Source organism: Lithobates pipiens, unplaced genomic scaffold, assembly GCF_037356315.1.
Source record: "Lithobates pipiens isolate NorthernLeopardFrog02 unplaced genomic scaffold, aLitPip1_a1.2 Scaffold_25, whole genome shotgun sequence".
In the NCBI taxonomy this organism is placed as follows: Eukaryota; Metazoa; Chordata; class Amphibia; order Anura; family Ranidae; genus Lithobates; species Lithobates pipiens.
Window position 1 is genome coordinate 221,803,155 of NW_027507787.1, and position 22,096 is coordinate 221,825,250.

At 43.4% G+C, this 22,096-nt stretch overlaps 1 protein-coding gene across 1 annotated transcript in view; it reads right to left on the reverse strand.

The window, feature by feature from the left end:
- Positions 1 to 3,490: 3,490 nt before the first annotated feature.
- The window catches only part of GPR26 (G protein-coupled receptor 26), a 43,680-nt gene continuing 25,074 nt past the window's right edge, over positions 3,491 to 22,096 (reverse strand). The window contains exons 2-3 of the mRNA XM_077455574.1: positions 21,133 to 21,246; positions 3,491 to 4,158 (exon numbers count right to left, since the gene is read on the reverse strand). Coding sequence (XP_077311700.1) covers positions 3,924 to 4,158; positions 21,133 to 21,246 — 349 coding nt within the window. The 3' untranslated portion in view covers positions 3,491 to 3,923. The remainder of the gene's footprint in view (positions 4,159 to 21,132; positions 21,247 to 22,096) is intronic.

The window sequence follows — 22,096 nt, forward strand, 5'->3', positions numbered from 1 at the left end:
GTTGCCAACGATGTGAGTTGCTAAATGTTGTACCTTCATTAAATGTAACCATATTGCTACACTTAGAGGCGCCTCTCTTCTCTTTTATACTCTGTAGCTCCTGCTGGATTTTGCTTCTAATCCCCTTGTGGAGGCTTCCATTTGTGGATGGACATTTTATGGATACACAACCTATCACATTGCTATAATCTTTTTATATGGACTATAAACTGAAGGACTTATGAATGGTTGTAGAATCTGAGTTTCCATTATTTCTTATGGGGAAATTCGACATACAAGTGCTTTGGATTACAAACATGTTTCCGGAACAAATTATGCTCGGCAATCCAAGGTTTTACTGTGCAGCGAAAAAAGATTTATTCCTTATTAAAAGGCCCAGTTAGATATTTGAATCAGATAAATTGCAGAATGACAGCCATGGTGCCAGAATATGCAGGGAGACATATGTTTGCCTATAGTAAAGCATGGTGGTGGGAGTGTCATGGTCTGGGGCTGCATGAGTGCTGCCGACACTGGGGAGCTACAGTTCATTGAGGGAGCCATGAATGCCAACATGTACTGTGACATACTGAAACAGATGATGAGCCCCTCCCTTCGGAGACTGGGCCACAGGGCAGTATTCCAACATGATAACGACCCCAAACACACCTCCAAGACTACCACTGCCTTGCTAAAGAAGCTGAGGGTAAAGGTGATGGACTGGCCAAGCATGTCTCCAGACCTAAACCCTATTGAGCATCTGTGGGGCATCCTCAAATGGAAGGTGGAGGAGTGCAAGGTCTCTAACATCCACCAGCTCCGTGATGTCATCATGGAGGAGTGGAAGAGGACTCCAGTGGCAACCTGTGAAGCTAGCAAAAGTCAGATGGAGCATACACGCGGTCGCATTTTCCCGACCAAAAGCTCTCATCGGACTTTTGCTTGCTTTTCCGATCGTGTGTGCACGGCATAAGGCTGGGTTCACACTTATGCAAATTGGATGTGGGGAAACCAGCAGAAGATTGTGGCCGGTGTTCTGCCAAAAACTGTGCCCCCCATCGGATAGTGTCCGCCCCATACTGGGTAGGCGCAGCGCTTGCGCAGTGCGGAGGACAAGGAGACTCCGAAAGTCTCCGAAGATGAACGGCACCTGCGCACTTGCTAGTACCTTCTGCCCTGAGTCCAGGTTCAAGCCCCACCATACAAGTGGACATATGGTAGCACTTAGTAATAGGGCTCGCTTCACTAGCCACGCTTCGGGCACGGCCACGCTTCGCTCGACTATTTTTTATTCTAACTCTATGTCCACTTGGATGGTGGGGCTTGAACCTGGACTCAGTGCGCAGGCGGCGTTAATCTTTGGAGACCTTCGGCGTCTCCTTTTCCTCCGTACTACGCAAGTGCAGTACAGGGCCGACACTATCCGACGGGGGACAGTATTCGACACAACACCGGCTCTCTATGGAGCCGGTTCACACATCTCTGCAGCGGCTCCGGGGTGAATTGCACAGGGGTCCTGTGCGTCTTTTGGTCCGTTTCAGGTCTGAATTCAGCCAAAAATTCGGAATGAAATGGGACCTGATACTGTGAATCGAGACACACCGGACTCCTGCTGCGAGCTGCAGCGTGCTGCCATGTGAAGCCAGCCTAAAGGAAGAATTGAATTAAAAATTAAATATACTTTTTTGAGTAAACAAAACATTCAGGGTTGTTAATAGGAGCAGCTTAAGTACTCCCTAATAAAGGTAGATGGTAGTCATTATTAATAACTATCTGTTCTTACATACTTATTATCTGTTCTTACATGCTGTAAACATAGTGCGTCTTCTTCTGGTGTATGCCGCCTACCCTTTTCGCACAGGTTAGACATTGGAATGTATAAAAGCATGTAGGGGGCTAGACTGCTAGATCACCATCTGAATAAAATGTCTGCAGCTAGAATGAAATGTAATACCAAGATAGCAAAGGAAAGGGCAGCCTCAAAGTGACCACTTGGATAGTGGGAAAAAAACGTAAAAACCTAACACCAGCAGGCGCTCCTAGAAAAGCACCTAAATATTGTCTCTGTAAGCGTGATGTGTGCAAGGGGCTAATGACAGGATGGATCCAGGAGCCCAATAACACAAAGGACCAAGTGTCCAGTAAAAAAGTCATGGTTTATTCCAAATGATTTAAAAGCATAACAAGGTGCTACACAGTATTACCAGCGGTTGACCAGATGCAGGCTTCAGGCAGGAGGAATGCAACGGGGGACCCAGATGTAAATAAGATTCGAAAAAGCCAAGGCAGGACAGCGGAGGGACTTGCGTCACCAGAAACCCGGGCGCCTGCTGATACAACCTCGGACAACAGGAAAGCACCAAGGAGTTAGGCCAGTTGCCAGGACAACATGTTTCGGGGCACGCCCTTTGTCAAAAGGAAGGACTTGCGTCACCTCATATCCCCGGTACCTGGAAGTCTTCCGATACAACCTTGGACAACTGGAAAGCACCAAGAAGTTAGGCCGATTGCCAGGACAACATGTTTCCGGCACGCCCCTTTGTCAAAAGGAGGGACTTGCGTCACCTCGAGTCACTGGAACTCAGAAGATTGCTGATACAACCTTGGACAACCGGAAAGCACCAAGAAGTTAGGCTGGTTGCCAGGACAACATATATAATTATTTTTTTGTCAAAAGGGGCATGCCTTGAAACATGTTGTCCTGGTAACTGGTCTAACTTCCTGGTGCGTTCCAGTTGTCCGACAGTCCGAGGTTCTATCAGCAGACTTCCAGGTTCCGATAACACTAGTCCCTCCGCTGTCCTATCTCAGATCTCATTTACATCTGGGCCCCCCGGTACATTCCTCCTGCCCGAAGCCTGCACCTGGTCAACTTCTGGTGGTACTGTGCAGCACCTTGTTATGCTTTGAAATAAACCATGACTTTTTTACTGGACAGCTGTTCCTTTGTGTAATTGGGCTCCTGGATCCATCCAGTCATTAGTCCCTTGTACACATCACACTTAGCCCTTGTACACACGGTCGGAGATTCCAACAACCAAATCCGTCAGATTTTGTCCGTCGGATTTTGTCCGATACACACATTCGGACGAAGTTGTCGGAAAATCCGATCGTTCAGAACGTGATGACGTTATTTCGTTACGACGGGACTACGTTCAGGCTAGTAGCCAATAGCTTGTGTAGGAATTTGATCTAAGCATGCGTGGCACTTTGTCCGATCGTAATTCTCTACACATGATCGGAGTATGTCCGATCGGAGCATTTTGTTGGAAAAGATTTCGGGCAAGTTGGAAAATGCAGACCACACACAGTCGGAATATCTGACAAAACGCTCCGATCGGACACATTCCGTCGGAATCTCCGACCGTGTGTACAAGGGCTAACAGATGGTATTTATCTGCTTTTCTAGCAGCGCCTGCTGGTGTTATGTTTCTATACACATTGAAATGTGACTGAGTCAAGGAAGAGAAATAACTTTAAGCCCATTCATTATCAAACTCCACACGATACCTATTTTGAGCAAATGGTGACCTTTACTCAAACATACGATTGTCAACAGGCAACATTATCAAAGTCATCAAATGTTCTGAGTCAAGTAGTAGACAGTACCTGCAGAGACAGATCCACAAATTAATGGAAATGTACAAGTAGGCAGATTTGAATTATTGATCAGTGCTTCTGTGTTCCGTATAACCTGGCATACGAGTCTGGAACATTTTTCTGTGGTGGACTGAAAATTGGTCAGGGATCTGAGAACGATATCCCGCAGAAAAGGTTCTTTTCCTAAAGGAACACAAACGTTTCATAATAAATTAAGGCAATAAATTACAGAAACATAAAATAAAGGATTATATTCCATGTAGAGTCCGTAGTTCTCATTTTTGGAAGGAACTGCACATGTGCCTGTTTGGCAAAATCGATTCTTGTAGTTCTCAGAGGTTAAATTATTCAGTAGAGGTTGGCACCAAATGTCCTACGTAAGAGTTGACCCTTCGCGCAGAGGAATTGCCAGAGCTGCGTTTCAAGAGTTTGTTGACCATGTCTCGACAGCAGGTCTTATACTGGTTCCGTAATAAACAATACACAAATGGATCCGTCAAAGCTTTGCTGTATGCCAAAAATCGACTTATGATGCCCCACTGAGGATTGATGGCGGTGGAAGAGGAAATCTCGACCAACCTGTAAAGGAACCAAAACATAGTTTGTTCATTACAATTGCAGAAATGGATGCAACTCTTATATATATATATATAATCATAGCAAAATGTTCATAACATGTGTGCACAAAGTAATTGTACTTCTTCCAACTGGGAATCCTGAATATTTCCTTCTGTGTGTCCTGAGGAGGCGGACCAGTGAAACGCGTTGACGCATAGGGGCTTATTCATTTAATTTTTAGTAACATCATTGCTGTAAAATTGGCCATTTTTTGTATGTAAATATTTTTATGTTTTTATTGATGCATTTCTTTGCATGCTTTTTACACTTTGTCTATAAATAAAATAAATACACTTTGTCTATAAATAAAATGATGGATTTTATATAAACTATGTGTCCCATCTTGCCTCTAAAGTCCGGCCAAACTTTTATCTTTCTTTTCTGATATATGAACTACATTTTCATGTATGGTTATTCAGGATTACAAAACGGCTCCAATAGTTATGCCACAAATATTTAGAATATTGATGGGAAACATATTTATTTTTGCTCAAGATGCAAGATAGTTGACCGAGGCAGGCTGGGAAGAGGTAAGGATACAGATCTATTTTATATAGGGTAGATAGGCTAGGTATCAGCAGGGGGGAGGGGGCATCTTTAAGAATAGTTATGGTTAGGCAGGAATTACACTTTAAGGACTAATGCCGCGTACACACAAGCAGACTTCTCATCGGACTGAACTCAGAAGGACTTTTTTTTCGATGGCGTTCTGACGGACTTCCGCCGAAACGGAATTGCCTACACACGATCACACCAAAGTCCGATCATTTAGAACGTGATGACGTACAACGGGACTAGAAAAGGAAAGTTCAATAGCCAGTAGCCAATAGCTGCCCTTGCGTCGTTTTTGATCCATCGGAACAGCATACAGACGAGCGGTGTTCTCGATAGGAACTGGTTCCGGCGGAAAGATTTGAAACATGTTCTATTTTTAGGTCCGTCAGAATTTTAGAAAGAAAAGTCAGATCAAGCCCCACACGCGATCGGAATGTCTGGCAGAATGATTCCCTCTGAACTTTTCTGCCGGAAAGTCGGGTCGTGTGTACAGGGCATAACTGGCTTGGTACCTTCTTTTTTTTCTTCTCCATTGTGTGGCTCACTGTACTTTCAGGGCATGGGTAATTGCAATTGTTTTGAAATAATGTGCACCTGGTTGGCCTCTGGTGTGTTATTTTTGAGTATTTTTATGGTACATTTTTTTTGTTTTGGCTTTTCAGTTCTTTTGATTTGCTATTTTTCTTTAGATTTTTTTCTAATTGTGTTGGAATACAGAATTTTGATTTGTGCTTGTATTGAATAAGGTTTTGTGCATATTTTGACTCTCACTGGAATAACCCTTTCTTTGGTGGCATTCATTAGTCTGATTTAAGATTGTTGGGGGGAATTTATCCAGTTGTTATAGCACCAGTAGGATTCTAAAATTAAACATTTCTACAAACCCAAGCCCAATATATTGTCTTGACCAGGGGCGTTGCTAGGTCTACAAAAGAACTGGGGCTAGAACCCATAGCAGCGAAGTAAAGAAAGTCATACACTTGGGTGGGCATACACTTGCATCAGGGTCCCTAGAGAGCCCCCCTTACATCAGGGTCCCAAGAGAGCCCCCCTTACATCAGGGTCCCAAGAGAGCCGTCCCCACTTACATCAGGGTCCCCAGAGAGCCCTTCTTACATCAGAGTCCCCAGAGAGCCTCCGCCTTACATCAGGGTCTCCAGAGAGCCCCCCACTTTCTCAGGGTGCCCAGAGAGCCCTCCTAACTTCAGGGTCCCCAGAGAACCCCCCATAAATCAGGGTCCCCAGAGAGCCCCCCTTACATCAGGGTCCCAAGAGAGCTGTTCCCACTTAGATCAGGGTCCCCAGAGAGCCCCCCCTTACATCAGAGTCCCCAGAGAGCCTCCGCCTTACATTAGGGTACCCAGAGAGCCCCCCACTTACGTCAGGGTCCCCAGAGAACCCCCCCATACATCAGGGTCCCCAGAGAGCCCCCCTTACATCAGGGTCACTAGAGAGAGAGGGTGGGCAGTGAGAGATGATGTAATCTCTCTGCTCTCTCAGCTACCTGGCTCTCACAAGCCCCAAAAAAAATTCTCGTACGATAACAGATTGTACGATTTTCGTTTAATTCGTACAGTTGTCTTCTGAAAATACAATACAAATACATTACAACACATGACATCACTTCCAATTTTTTTCATTCTATCGTATGAGAACTTTCGTAACTTTAGTAAATTCTTCCGGTTTCGATACATGACTAGCATGCAAAAAAAAAACAAAAAAACGGACGATCTGTCGTCCAATTATCAGATCGTGTGTATGGGGGAATTAGGATTAGGAGCTGGGGTTATTTATTATGATTATTTTATTTATTTTTATTTTATTTGATTTATTATTCTATGAATAAATAAATGTAAAATAAATACACAAATAAATAAAAATCATAATTAAAAAAAATAATTAATACTATGCGGGTTATTTACGAAAAGGCAAATCCACTTTGCACTCCAAGTGCACTTGGAAGTGCACTTGGAAGTGCTGTCGCTGTAGATCCGAGGGGGACATGCAAGGAAAATAAAAAACAACATTTTTTTGCTTCCACATGATTGGATGATAAAATCAGCAGAGCTTCCCCTGATTTCATATCTTCCCTTCAGAGCTAAAGCGACTGCACTTCCAAGTGCACTTGTAGTGCAAAGTGGATTTGCCTTTAGTAAATCAACCCCTAAGTAACAATAAATAAATAATTAACCCTTAACCTTAACCCTTAAAAAAAAATAAAAAAAATAAAAAACTAAACACCCTAACACAAAATAAACGATTATTATTATTATTATTATTATTATTATTATTAATAATAATCTATTCTTTTGTTCGAGTTTGGGTGTTTATTGTTGTTTTATTATTATTATTATTATTATTATTATTATTATTAATAATAATAATAATAATGTATTTCATATTTTTTAAGGTTAGAGGTTAATTATTATTTATGAATGTATCATTACATATTACTCATTTATTTTACTTATTTATGATGATTTTTAGTTATTTTTGTATTTATTTTACATTTATTAATATTTTATTACTGTGTCATTTTTAAAATTTTTAATTTGAATGTAAAAACGCAAATGGCGTGTTTCCATTAATTTGTACTAGAATAGAAACGCGCCAAAAATGCCAAAATCTTCCCGATTTGAGTGACAAAAACAAGCTCTAGAACTTGTTTGAGCTTCGGGCGTTTGGCTTCAGGCGACATGGAGTGGAGATGTGAACGATCTCCATACAGAATAATTGATTTTTTTCTCCTCCAGCGTTTTTGAGCTTCAAGCTTCAAGCTACAAAATGCTCAGGTGTGAATGCATCCTAAGGCCCCTTTCACACTACCGCGACTTCAAACTCGCGCGATCTTGCCGCAATTTTGCCATGATTTCAGGGAATGCCTGTGTAACTCGCATCAAAGTCGGACCCTCGGGCAGTGCCCGAGTGGCCAAATGAGTGCAGGGACTACTTTGAAGTTGGCACGACTTGAAAGTCGTATTGTCATTGGTTGTCATTGGAAATCACGGGGAACAACTAATGCGACTTTGCAGTCCCAAATCGCAGGACAAGTCGTACAAGTGTGAAAGGGGCCTAAGTGTAGTTATGTCGCCTGTGTTGCTTGCCTTGCTCTGTAATGACGGGCTCACATGTTGTGGCTGCAGTTTTTTATGTCATGGCTGATTCATTCCCCTATGCCCCTTTATCAATTAACCAAGCTTACGCCTAGGGACAGCCAACTTCTTATTTCAGGTCACACAGCATCCAGTGCATGCCTTGCCATTTACTCTGGGTTGTATCACAAATGTGGGCGTGCTAATGTGATAAAATCTCTTCCAGCCAGGTGAATTCTCCTTAAAGTGATACTAAAATCTTTTTTTTTTTTTTTTAAATAACAAAAAGGGTCATACTTACCTACCTGCGAAATAGTTTTGCACAGAGCAGCCTGAATCCCCCTCTTCTAAGGTCCCTTGCCGGCACTCCTGACCCCTCCCTCCTGCCGAGTGCCCCCACAGCAAGTAGCTTGCTATGGGGGCATCCGAGCCGAGCTCCAGCTCTGTGGTGTCCAATTCGGACATGAAGCCGCCGTTTCCTCGCTCTCCTCATTCGCTCACAGACTTTGATTGACAGCAGCGGGAGCCAATGGCGCCCGCTGCTGTTTCTCAGCCAATCAAGAGGGAGAGTCCTGGACAGCCGAGTCTCTCGTGCAACATCACTGGATTGAGATGGGGCTCAGGTAAGTATTAGAGGGGCTGAGGGGGGTGGGGGGTGATGCGCACAGAAGGTTTTTTATCTTAATGCATAGAATGTATTAAGATTAAAAAAAACTTCTGTCTTTAGAACCACTTTAAATGCTCTGCCTGTTTGTGTCTGTATCAGATCACATCTAATTACTACATAGCTCTCACCTGCAAGGCACTAGAACAGTGATGGTGAGCCTTGGCACCCCAGATGTTTTGGAACTACATTTCCCATGATTCTGGGGTGCCAAGGTTCGCCATCACTGCACTAGACCAAGAGACCGGGGGATTGTGGGATATGTAGTTTCCTCACAGGAAATGTTAGTTCTCAGACTACAGACAGGGGTCATGCAGTAACCTGTGCAGTGCCATGCCCCATGCATGAACACAAACAGAAACTTGAATGTGAATGTGGAAAATGACTCTACTACTGTGTAACCTGTGTGCGCAGAGCAACAAATGACACCATGAAACTACATGATCAATGCAGGTGAAACACACAAGGTGCAGGTAGGAACTTTTATAATGCCATTAAGATAACACAGGAAGTGTGCATAGGACAGCTTTAGATTTGACTGATTAACAGGTATTTGATTGCACTTATCAAGCCGAAAAACACTCATTTAACAGACCAAAAGGTAGCAAATAAGAGCCATTATTAGGGTTTACATTTTAGCATAAAATATCCATCTGCATCTAAATAAAATATCTATCAACTGTAGAAAAAAAAGAAACAAGCAAACAAAAAAAAATGCAAAAGAGCGCAGCTTGTTTAAAAAAATAATAATAGAAACAGGTATCCAGAGTATAATGTTGTAACAACCAAACCTAATTTGCCAACATGCAAATATAGTAAAACCTTGTATTGCAAGCATAATTTATTCCAGAAACATGCTTGTAATCCAAAGCACTTGTATATCAAAGCAAATTTTCCCATAGGAAATAATGGAAACTCAAATGATTCATTCCACAACCATTTATTCAGTTTATAGTCCACATAAAAAGATTATAGCAATGTGACCAGGTTGTGTAACCATAAAATGTCCATCCACAAATGGAAGCCTCCACAAGGGGATTAGAAGCAAAATCCAGCAGGAGCTACAGAGTATAAAAGAGAAGAGAGGCGCCTCTAAGTGGAGCACCACTTTAAGACCGAGACTCTTTTTTTTAGATGTGGTGTTTACAAGATAAATACAATTTTTTTGCTAGAAAATTGCTTAGAACCCCCAAACATTATACATTTTTTTCTAACACCCTAGAGAATAAAATGGCGGTCATTGCAATACTTTCTGTTGAGCAGCTATCTAACAAGCGCACTTTTTTTTTAACAAAAAAAATAAGACAACAGTAAAGGTAGCCCAATTTTTTTTTATATTATGAAAGATAATGTTACGCCGAGTAAATTGCTACCCAACATGTTCCGCTTCAAAACTGCGCCCGTTCGTGGAATGGCAACAAACTTTTACCCTTAAAAATCTCCACAGGCGACATTTAAAAAATTCTACCGGTTGCATGTTTTGCGTTACAGAGGAGAATTATTACTCTCACTCTACCGATCGTGGAGATATCTCACATGTGTGTTTTCATATGCGAGCGCTACTCGCGTATGCGTTCGCTTCTCCACGTGAGCTCGGCAGGACAGGTGCGCGTTTAAAGATAATTTTTTTCTTATTTATTTAAATTTTTACTTTTTATTTTTACCTATTACAAGGAATTTAAACATCCCTTGTAATAGAAAAAAAGCATGGCAGGACCTCTTAAATATGAGATCTGGGGTCAAAAAGACCTCAGATCTCATATTTACACTAAAATGAAATAAAAAATAAATAAAATAAATTTGTGATTTAAAAAAATAAATAAAATAAAATGTCCATTTAAAGTGGATGTAAACCCAAAAATGTTTTTTTTTTTTGTCTGGCACAATATAGAGTATGGGATGTCAGATCAGCTGTGCCCAGTCTTCTCACAGTTAATCCAGCTCTGAGCAATCCTCAGATCTTTTTTTCTGTGAAATAAAAAGGACAAACTGTGAAATCTTTGTCCGTTCTCCTCCCCCCCCCCCCTTGCTGTGAGTGACAGGCGGTTTACATATCTCGTGCACTAGCCTAAGACCTGCATTATTTTTTTATTCCTTCCCACTCCTTTCTTCAGCAGCTCTGCAAGGATTGGCTGTTCCACACCTCAGCATGATTTGGCATTCTGAAGTCATGTGGGGACTTTTCTGGGTTTTGACTGGATGTTAGGGATCATAGCAGAAGTTCAGTGTAAGAAATACACAGGAGAAAATGCATGTTGATAAGGGGAGTGTAGAGGTGGGCGGGGAGTCTACTGACATCCCGACTCCACCCACTGAGCCCTGGAAAACAGGCCCACCCACAAAATCTTGAGTTTTTCGGGTCTCATAGCAGACAGAGGGGAGACATTTGACAGATAAGTATACATGAAGGAGGCATGTATATCCTTCTAGATAACAATATTGCAGTAGTTTAGAAAGGATGAGAGTGGGTTTACATCCACTTTAAGAGCTATGGGCGGAAGTAACATTATGACGTCACTTCTGCCCTGCAGTGTCATGAAGACGGGTGGGGGCCATCTTCCCCTCACTCGTCTCCATGTTAGCCCAGGGGACAGACACGATCACCTCTGCTGCTGCCGAGGGGCCCTCTCCCGCTGTAGATAAAAGTGATCTTGCAGTGAATCCACCACATGGACCACTTTTATCTTGTACTGGACCGCTGGACGGAACACGGGGATACCGGGGCTATGGCAGCTAGCTGCTGCCATAATGATATCTGTCCCAAAGTAGGGACGTACATCAGCGTGCGGCGGTCTGGAAGTGGTTAATGAAGGTACAATATTTAGCAACTCACATGGTTGATGATTAAAACAGGCACATCTAAGTATGCAGGCATCTGGGGTAAAGCTTTCCACATAGACCATCCCCCGCACTGCCGGCTCTCATCTCTGTCAGTCTGCAATAGTAATTGGGTAGACTACCCTGCAGTAGGGTGATTGAACCGCGCGTGGAGCGCAGTGTGGAAGGGACAACGTAAATGGTGGTGTGGAGGACGGTCTATGTGGACAACTTTGCCCCGGATGTCTGCATACTTAGATGATCAACCACGTTAGTTGCTAAATGTTGTACCTTCATTAAATGTAGCCATATTGCTACACTTAGCCCTTGTACACACGGTCGGACATTCCGACAACCAAATCCGTCGGATTTTGTCCGAAACTAGTGTTGCATACACACGGTCGGACAAAGTTGTCGGAAAATCCAATCGTTCAGAACGTGATGACATAATTTCGTTATGACGGGACTACGCTCAGGCTAGTAGCCAATAGCTTTGGTCTAGGAATTTGATCTGAGCATGCGTGGCACTTTGTCCGATCGAAATTCTCTATAAACGATCGGACAATGTCCGATCGGATCATGTTTTCGGAAAATTTTATAGCCCAGCTTTAAAACTTTGGCGGTTGGATATTCCGACGAAAACAGTCCGATGGAGCTCACACACAGTCGGATTATCCGACAACACGGTCCGATCGGACATTTTCCGTCGGAATGTCCGACCGTGTGTACAATGAATGAATGAATGAATGAAATACTTATATAGCGCACAATGCGAACTGAATCGCCTCTAGGCGCTGTGGCGAGCTTTGATCATCTGCTAAAAGAGGAAGGTCTTGAGTTTTTTCCTAAAAGCCAGGTGATTTTCTTCCAGGCGGATGTTTATTGGTAGAGCATTCCATAGCCGAGGCCCTTGGACAGCGAATCTCCGATCCCCCTTGGATTTATACCGGGCTTTGGGCACGAGGAGGAGGTTTTTGTTGGCTGATCGAAGACTGCGGTTTGGTGTGTAATGATTTATTTTCTCCATTAGGTATTGCGGAGCTTCTCTATGCACGCATTTGTGGGTGAGGCAAAGGGTCTTGAACGTGATCCGATTTTTTACGGTTAGCCAATGTAAGCTCCTCAGTGAAGGAGAAATGGATTCCCAGGGTTTTTTTCCTGTTATCAGCCTTGCCGCCGTGTTTTGGATCAGTTGTAATCGCGCAAGTTGATATTGTGGTAATCCTATGTACAGCGAGTTTGCGTAGTCCAGTCGTGAATTAATGATTGTTCCAACTACCACTGCTTTGTCATTCTTTGGGATAAAAGGGATGAGTCTGCGAAGCATGCGCAGCAGATGGTGAGATCGACTGACTACTGCTCCTATTTGCACATCCATTGACATTTGTGCGTCTAAAATAACCCCGAGACTCTTCGCTTTGGTCTTTGGGGAGATAGTCTGCCCAAAGACCGTTGGTGGAGACCAGGAGGTTTTGGTTGCGGGCTTATGATTTGGGTGTAAGATAAGAAGCTCTGTCTTTGATTGGTTCAGCTGGAGGGAGTTGGTGGTCATCCAGTCCTCTATTGATTTGAGGCAGTTTTCAAGTTGTTGTTGGTGATCTTTTTTTCCATTGATCCGGAAATAAAGTTGCGTGTCGTCAGCGTAAGAGTGGAAGCAGAGATCTGAGCATCTGATGATTTGAAGGAGTGGGCGAATGTAAATGTTGAAGAGAACGGGTGACAACGGAGAGCCTTGAGGGACTCCGCAGGTGACTGCCCGAGTTTCGGAGAGGAATTTTCCTAGTTTCACTGTCTGTGACCGATTTCCTAGGAAGGACGCGAACCAATGGAGATCTATGTCTTGGACTCCGGCTACTTCTGTGAGGCGGACGAGTAGAGTATTGTGATCTACTGTATCAAACGCTGCACTTAGGTCTAGCAGTACGAGGAGACACGGCTCTCCGTCATCTGCCGCTTCGAGGGCGTCATCCCAAATCTTGAGGAGAGCTGTTTCTGTTCCATGACCTGGGCGGAAGCCTGATTGCAGCGGGTCCAGGAGTTTGTGAGTATCCAGGTGAAGTTGTAGCTGATGTACTACAGCTTTCTCCATGATCTTAGAAATGGTGTTGAGGCTTGTAATTGGCCTACGGTTGTTTGGATCCTGAGGGTCCAGGTTTGGTTTCTTGAGTAGAGGTTTGACGATGCCTTGTTTGAGGATGCTGGGAACAATCCCTTCGTGGAATGATCGGTTTATGAGGTGGGTTATGGTTGGAGCCACGATGTCGGAGCATTCTTTCAGTAGTTTTGTGGGGATGATGTCAATAGGTGAGGTACTGTCACGCAGTTTATTAATGATGTTTTTTGCGGTGTCTACGGTAATTGGGGATAGTGAAAATTTTGGCGGTTGCGGTATGTTGGTGCGGACATCCTCTTTATGTATTTGCTGGCTGAGGTCGGATGTTTTCTTCTGACAAATTGTTTCCCTGATGGTTTTGACTTTATCGATGAAAAAATCTGACAGTTTGTCACAGTAATCCTGGGATTCGCTTTCTGGGGGTTCTAGGCACACCGGATTCATTGATTGATTAACCAGTTTAAACAGTTCCCGTGGTTGGTTTGCGGCCGTTGAGATTGTATATGAGAAGTGGTCCTTTTTGGCTTTGAAGATTGCTTTCCGATAATTCTCTGTCAGACCTTTGTAGTTAAATAGGTTTTCCTCGGTGGGATTTCTTCTCCATGTTCTTTCCGCTCTTCTGCGTTCTTGCTTTAGTACGGAGAGGGAGCTATTAAACCATCCAGCATACAAGGGCTTAGAGGCGCCTCTCTTCTCTTTTATACTCAGTTATGACATAACGCTACTTGTATATCAAGACATCGCTTGTATACCAAGTCAAAATGTATTTACAAATGTTCCTTTTTTTGCAAAACGCTTTCAAGCCAAGTTACTCTCAAACCAAGGTTTTACTGTAGTGGCTGTTCTGCGTACTGATAGTACATGAGCCCTATAAATACTATGTAGACAGTCCTAGCATACACAAGCAAGGCAAGCATAACCAATCCTGTTTAATTTATTCATAAACGATCTGGAGGATGGGATAAACAGCTCAATCTCAATATTTGCGGATCATACAAAGCTAAGCAGGGCAAAATCTTCTATGCAGGATGTGGAAACCTTACAAGAAGACTTAATAAAATAATGGAGTGGGCAATTACATGGCAAATATAAATTGAATGTTGAAAAATGTAAGGAAAAGCATTTGGGTGCCAAAAATACGAACGCAAGTTACTTGCTAGGGGGAGAACCTCTGAGGGGATCTAGGATGGAAAAGGACCTGGGGGTCCTAGTAGATGACAGGCTCGGCAATGGCATGCAATGCCAAGCTGCTGCAAGCAAAGCCAACAAAATATTGGCATACATGAAAAGGGGGATTCACTCCAGAGACTCCAGAGAACGATAATTCTCCCGCTCTACAAGACTCTGGTCCGGCCGCATCTTGAGTATGAAAAAATGTTCACACCATCAACTCACTATTAAATATCACTACACTCAGTAGTAATTACTGAGTAGTAATTACTCCCCTTTAGTTGGTGCGGTCTCCGTGACTAGTTAAAGCACTATAACAAACAATAATATATGGGAGGACAGAAATCCCCTGAAAAAAAGTCACAGGCAGACCAATAGATCAAAGGTATGAGCTATTGGTAAACTGGTACTTTAGGCGATTGTAAATAAGTGGCATATATCCACAGTAGATCCACAGTCCAGAAAGCCAAATAGACAGATATCCAAATAATGCTCTATAGGTTTTAGGCAGGGGATCCCACTGTTAAGTAGCAGTATGTAAATAGTCACTGTGTTGCAAAGTAGACTATGGCAGGCTGGGGGAAGATAGGGGTCAGAGAATGTATTATAAGGACCTGTGGTCCGCTCACCAGACCGCACCGAGGCAAAGGTGCCACTCTTCGGGCATACACAGCCAAACGAACGCCGTGCGATGTCATCCAATGCACCCTGTCGCCATACGGGGTCTATTGAGCTGCCGAGAATAGCCGACATCAGGCTATCATGCTATTGGATCCTCTAGGCCACTGTACTGCTCCTCCAGCCGGGTTACTCCCTGCTAGCTTCAACAAATCAATTGCGCATGCGCGGGCGTTGCGTAGTGCGCCATTCGTGACTCAGGAAACTTCTCTGTTGTGGTGTAAACTCCGGCATGTTTCACCAGATAGCACTGTTTTTTTCATCTTGAGTATGTCATCCAGTTCTGGGCACCAGTCCTCAGGAAGGATGTGCTGGAACTGGAGAGAGTCCGGAGAAGAGCAACAAAGCTAACTAAGGGACGGGAGGACCTCAGCTATGAGGAAAGACTGCAAGCATTGAATTGTTTCCCTCCGGAGAGGAGACGCTTGAGAGGGGATATGTTATTGATGTATAAATACGGTTCTGGTGACCCCACAATAGGGAAAAAACGTTTCAGTGAAAAGGGAATTTAAAAAGACACGCGGCTATTCACTAAAATTAGAAGAGAAGCGGTTTAACCTTAAACTGCGTAGAGGGTGCTTTACTGTAAGAGTAGTAAGGATGTGGAATTCTCTTGCACAAGCAGAGGTATCAGCAGGGAGCATTGATAATTTACAAAAACTATTAGATGGGCACCTTAACCAGTTCCCGACCGGCACACGCCAATGTACGTCGGCAGAATGGCACGGGCAGGCATATTGGCGTACAGGTACGTCCATTTTTATATGCCGCCCTTCCATCTCGTGCATGCCGCCGGCGGCGTGCTCTCGTGCCGGTCGGGACCCCTGTGAGTCCGGTCGCGGGTCCCGCGGACTCGATCGCCACGGGGATACCCGCGGTCGTCTCACGGGGAGGCTGAACTGTTTACAACGGCATCTCCCCATTCTGCCTAGCAACAAGTGACGCTGATCTCTACTCCATGTGATTGGAGCAGAGATCAGTGTTCACTAACACAAAGCCCTGCCCCTCCACAGTTAGTAACACTCCCCTAGGAACACTTAACCCCTACACTGCCACCCCCTGGTTAACCCCTTCACTGCCAGTGTCATTTACACAGGAATCAATGCATTTGTATAGCACTGATTGCTGTATAAATGACAATGGTCCCAAAAATGTGTCAAAAATGTCCGATGTGTCCGCCATAATGTCGCAGTCACATTAAAAATTGCTGATCGCCGCCCTTACTAGTAAAAAAAAAAAATATATTAATAAAAACACCATAAAACTATCCCCTATTTTTTAAACGCTATAACTTTTGCGCAAACCAATCAATAATCGCTTTTTGCGGTTTTTTTACCAAAAATATGTAGAAGAATACGTATCGGCCTAAACTGACGGAAAAAAATGTTTTTTTTATATATTTTGGGGGGATATTTATTATAACAAAAAGTAAAAAATAATGTGTTTTTTTTCAAAATTGTCGCTCTATTTTTGTTTATAGCACAAAAAATAAAAAACCGCAGGGGTGATCAAATACCACCAAAAGAAAGCTCTATTTGTGGGAAAAAAATGGACGTCAAATTTGTTTGGGAGCCACGTCGCACGACCGCGCAATTGTCAGTTAAAGCGACGCAGTGCCAAATCACAAAAAGTGGTCTGGTTTTAAGCCAGCAAAATGGTCCGGTCTGAAAGTGGTTAACGACCACTACATACAGGGATATACAATGTACTATTGACATAAATGCACAATCGCACACACACTTATCATAGGTTGAACTGGAAGGGTTTGTGTCTTTCTTCAACTTCACCAACTATGTAACTATGTCTAAGTGCTTTTCTAGGGCAAACAATGGTTATTCCAAATGAACACTGGAGGAAGCTCTTACTTAGTATAGCTCTCTAGGGTAAAGATGCAGCATCTACAGTAGGCATGATTAGTGAACTACTTGAGATATAATAACTATTCTACCACTGGAGGGGGTCTGTGAGAATTAAGGTCATCTGTTACAGTTGAGGCTTCCATCTGCTACTGGGGGCTCCCTTGGGTTAACACCTCAATGCCATTCTACCCCATAACTGCCATCACTTATGGAAATTGAGCTTTGTAAACCTCCAGTACTAGATGGGATCCCCAGATAGCAAACATTTAAAGTCTTGCTTGAAGTAACAGATACATAACGAGACCCAGAAAAGCTATAAACCTTTCTGATAATTAAGAAAACAGTCTCTCAGCACTCCTGTAGAAACATTTTCAGCTCAGCTGAATGTTAGCCTGAGAGATGTACCAATAAATATACCTCCTTCTGTAAACACACCATCAGACATGAAGAGGCCTGGGAGGTCACTTTGCTTAGTCAATGGCATCTACAGAAGCTTAGAAGGCTAGGTTCACCTTTTCCAGATGTAGCACCCTTATGTTTAGGCAGGGATGCTCTTAAATTTGTTTGCCAAGTGATAGTTGCAGGGCCGTTTTTAAGGCAGGGCAAAAGGGGCAGCTGCCCTGGGCCCTGTCATTGTTGTGGGGCCCAAAGCAGCTGCTTCATACTTGCCAACTATCCTGGTTTAAATTCCCTCGCCCCTTGAGGGTTTTAGTCCTGTGCTGTGTCCCAGATGACTCACCTGGAGACCATGTGTTTACCGGCATTCATATGTAAATAGAGGCGGCCAGCGGCATTGATATGTATATCATGCCCCCGAGGTCATATCCACAGTAATCTCTAGCAATCAACAAGCAGAATTCATGTGCTGTAACCTCTAGCAACTAACCAGTGAGCTGTAATGTGTTCTGTAACCTCTAGCAACCAGTCAGTGAGCGGTAATGATACACTGAAACCTCTGGCAACCAATCACACTAGCTGCCTGATCTGATTCAGTAAACTTATTTTCGAGTCTAGCTGCTATTTATTGTAAGTCTTACAGCAGGTGTAGAGCGAAACTGCATGGGGAGGGGGCCCCCAAGAAAAGTTTTGCCCAGGGTCCAATCAATATTAAAGACGGCCCTGGATAGTTGCTTTGGTCAAGTTCTAGGTCAGCTGACTTTGCCCTAATTCTGCAATTGCTGCACTTCTCTCTTCTGCCGTTAGGTGGCCGGGTACCTGGTGAAATTAGAAAAGACAAGGTCATTGCAAGGACAGATTAGGAATGTATGGGGTGTCTCAGCCAATGGGCAGGGATTTTCTTGAGTCCCTTAGCCTGCTGGGAGAGCCTATTTATTTTGGTGGAGTCAGGTGATCAGGGTTCTGTGGCACATGGGCGGCTGTCTGAGTGGATCTGTGTTGTAATGCCCGGGGCTGCTAGGCCATAAACCTAAGGCCTATCCTGGGGACATCTGGCTGCTAGGTTGTCTGAAGGCCTATCTGGATGCAAGAGAGCAGCGCAGGGTTGGGACTGCGGCTTGAAGTCCAACCAGAAGTGACAGCTCTGCCGGCCAGAAAACCAGTCATGGTCGGAGCTAGAGGGGAAGCTGTCGCCACTAAGGGGCCATCCATCTTATTACCAGGGACCACTGTGAGTAGCTGAAGCAAGTACCAGAGCAGTATTCTCACCAACCAGGGACGGTGAAGAATTGGGAAACTTCAGCAGGTGACAAACCAGGGACCCAGCCAGTGGAGGTGACGCTTGCAGAGCAGTATTGTGTGCTAAGCCAGGGACCGAGCACGCCAGCAGCGTGACGCTTGAGGAGTATCTGTGAGTGCCAAGCTAGGGACCCAGCAGGGACGCGGGGGTGACACTTAAGGAAGATACTGAGTGAGAAGATTGGAAGAGCTCACGGGATTCAGTGACAGTGGATCAGCAAGTCTAGTGAGAGAGACTGGGAGCTCAGATGAGCGAAGATCTACAAGAGGAGATTGTGGAGGAAGTAAAGGAGTCGTTAAAATTTGTGTTAGAAACTGTTACAAGACTGTTGCCATAGGAGACAGCGATCCTACTTGTGCAGATGTGGTGTCTTGCTAGATGCCTTTCCCTGCATGGCTGTGTACCTGTAGAAGTCTCGGAGTCTGCCAATTAACATTGCAACTACTAAAGGGTGTCCTGGTCCTAAAGCCTTGTACACACAATCAGATTTTCTGCAGACAGAGTATCAGACTTTTGTCCGAAGGGCGCTGGCCAAAAACTTGTGTTGCATACAAATGGAATACAATTGTCGGCCAACAAACATGAACCTAGTGACGTACTACAAGCTGATAAAGAAATAGTTCAATTGTCAGGCACCACCCTTTGGGCTCCTACTGCTAATTTCACGTTAGTAGAAGTTTGGTGAGTGTTGATATGCTCTTTTTATTTCACGATTTTCAGTTTGTGCTTTACAGTTCATTTCTGAGCGGCCGTTCGTCAACCAGCCATGTTGCGGAATCGGAGGAGATAACGTGTTATTTATTATTGGCCTTGGAGTTATTGCTTTGACCCAAGTCCAGTCCAGGAACAGGAGGAGGAGGAGTTCTTGGACCAAAAATTGGTTGCTTTATTAATCGTAACCAATTATGTCATATGCCTTTGCTGCGAGAGCTCCAGGAGAATAATCCGGATGATTTTCGGAATTATCTCCAGATGAAGGACCCCTGCTTTCACCAACTCCTGGCAGTTTTGACCCCCTATATTAAGAAGCACGACACATGCATGAGGCTTTTTTTGTTTTTTTGGTTGAATAATGATTTGATTTGTTATATATTCTATATTTTTGGATACATAGAATGCACTTTTTGGTTAAGTTCTATTGGCAGATAGCATGTCTAATTTTATTTGTTTTCTTTTTTTAATGCACAATAAAAAAAAATTGTGGAGAATAATACTTGGCTATGTGTTTTACTTCAAATGATAGTTTGGAAGTAGGCAGTTACATTTTAAAAAATACAAAGTAAAATTGACAAGGGACACCAACATAGTTGTATCTTTGAAAAATGACTGGATAATGGTGTTGTGGTAACTTGCACCAAAAAAAAAATAATGTGCATAATAATAATATACTTAATATCACAAGAAAAGAAAAGCCTTTGAAAATGTGTTTGCAATAACTCCATCAGTATCATCAGCAAAGCAGCTTCATTATTATCCCATTAGAAAGAAGAAGAGGGCAGCACAATGGTTAGCACTTTCACCTAACAGTAATAGGGTCGCTGGTTCAAATCCTGACCATGACACCATCTGCCTGGAGTTTGCATGTTCTCCCTGTGCCTGCATGGGTTTCCTCCCACACTCCAAAGGCATGCCAGTAGATTAATTAGATCCTGTCTAAAAAAACTGGCCCGTGTATGTGTTTGTAAACACGTCAGGACCCTACAGGGTACAGGACTGCACTATACCACAGATGACACTGGCAGCAGAAAACACTCTGAGGTGATTGAGTTTGCATAGGTAGCACTATACCAGTCATCCATTCCAAATGTGCACTGCATTTTGAGATTTCATAATTTGCTACATCATGAATGTTAATTCTCCATTACGAACCACTGTTTCTGGCTCTTCCTTGCTTCTGTGTTTGTACTTTGGACTTCTGTCTGAAGGACTTGTGTACACACGATCAGGAAAATCTGACAACAGACATTTGTCCGCGGAAAAATATATAAGCCTGCCATCCAACATTTATCAGTGGAAAATCCGTCAAGTGTCCGATTTTTTTTCGGATTTTAGGCCAACAGTCTGTCAACTCACAATTCCCGTCGGAAAATCCGATCGTGTGTACGAGGCTTTACCCTCTCTCCCACAGTTCTGTTTAAGAGACAATAAATCTCTTTGCATTCAAGAAGTGTCTGGCGCCCATTAATATACCTTGCATTGCCATCCACCATGCCTTGTCACATTATATATGAACTATAATGAATGAATAATCATAAACTGGCTCAGAAGGCTTATTCATGCTAATCACTTACCTGGTAATTACATATGGAGTAAAACAAAGCAGAAATGTTCCAATAAATGTGATGATTTTCTTGGTGGCTCTTTGCCTCCTCCTCTTCTGCTCCTCCAGACATCTCTGCCTCACACTGGTATACAGAAAATAAAGAGAAAAAGCTCAGCTATTTGGGGATGTTCAATAAAGCAGTACTGTTTGCAAACACGTGCTGAAATCCCAACCATAGGGCATGCAGAGGATGCAGATGTAAATAAGCTAGCCATAGAGATACAGTGCATACAAATCCAACCAATAATTAAGAAAAAGCATGTTTTTGTATGTGCGTGTACATGCATATCACCAATAAAGAAAGTCTGGGGGGTGTCGGTACTTACTAAAGCAGTATAAAATACTACAGACGATCAGAATTTCCGACAACAAACATGTGAGCTTGTTGTCGGAAATTCCGACCATGTGTAGGATCCATCGGACATGTGCTGTCAAAATTTCTGACAACAAAAATTTGAGAGCTGGATCTCAAATTTTCCGACAACAAAATCCGTTGTCGTAAATACTGAGCGTGTGTAGACAATTCCGACTCACAAAATTTCACGCAGGCTCGGAATCAAGCAGAAGAGCCGCACTGGCTATTGAACTTCATTTTTCTCAGCTCATCGTACGTGTTGTACGTCACCGTGTTCTTGACGTTCGGAATTTTCGACAACATTTTTGCGACCATGTGTATGCAAGATACGTTTGAGCCAACATCTGTCGGAAATAAATCCACGGTTTGGTTGTCGGACATTCCGATCGTGTATCGGCATTACTACATTACTACTGTACAAAGTATGGTTGCCCTTACCAGCCAATCAGATTTTACTTATTATTACTACAGGTACTTGTATAATGCTATCAATTTACACAGTACTTTACATATACCAGTGATGGAGAACCTTGGCACCCCAGATGTTTTGGAACTACATTTCCCATGATGCTCCTGC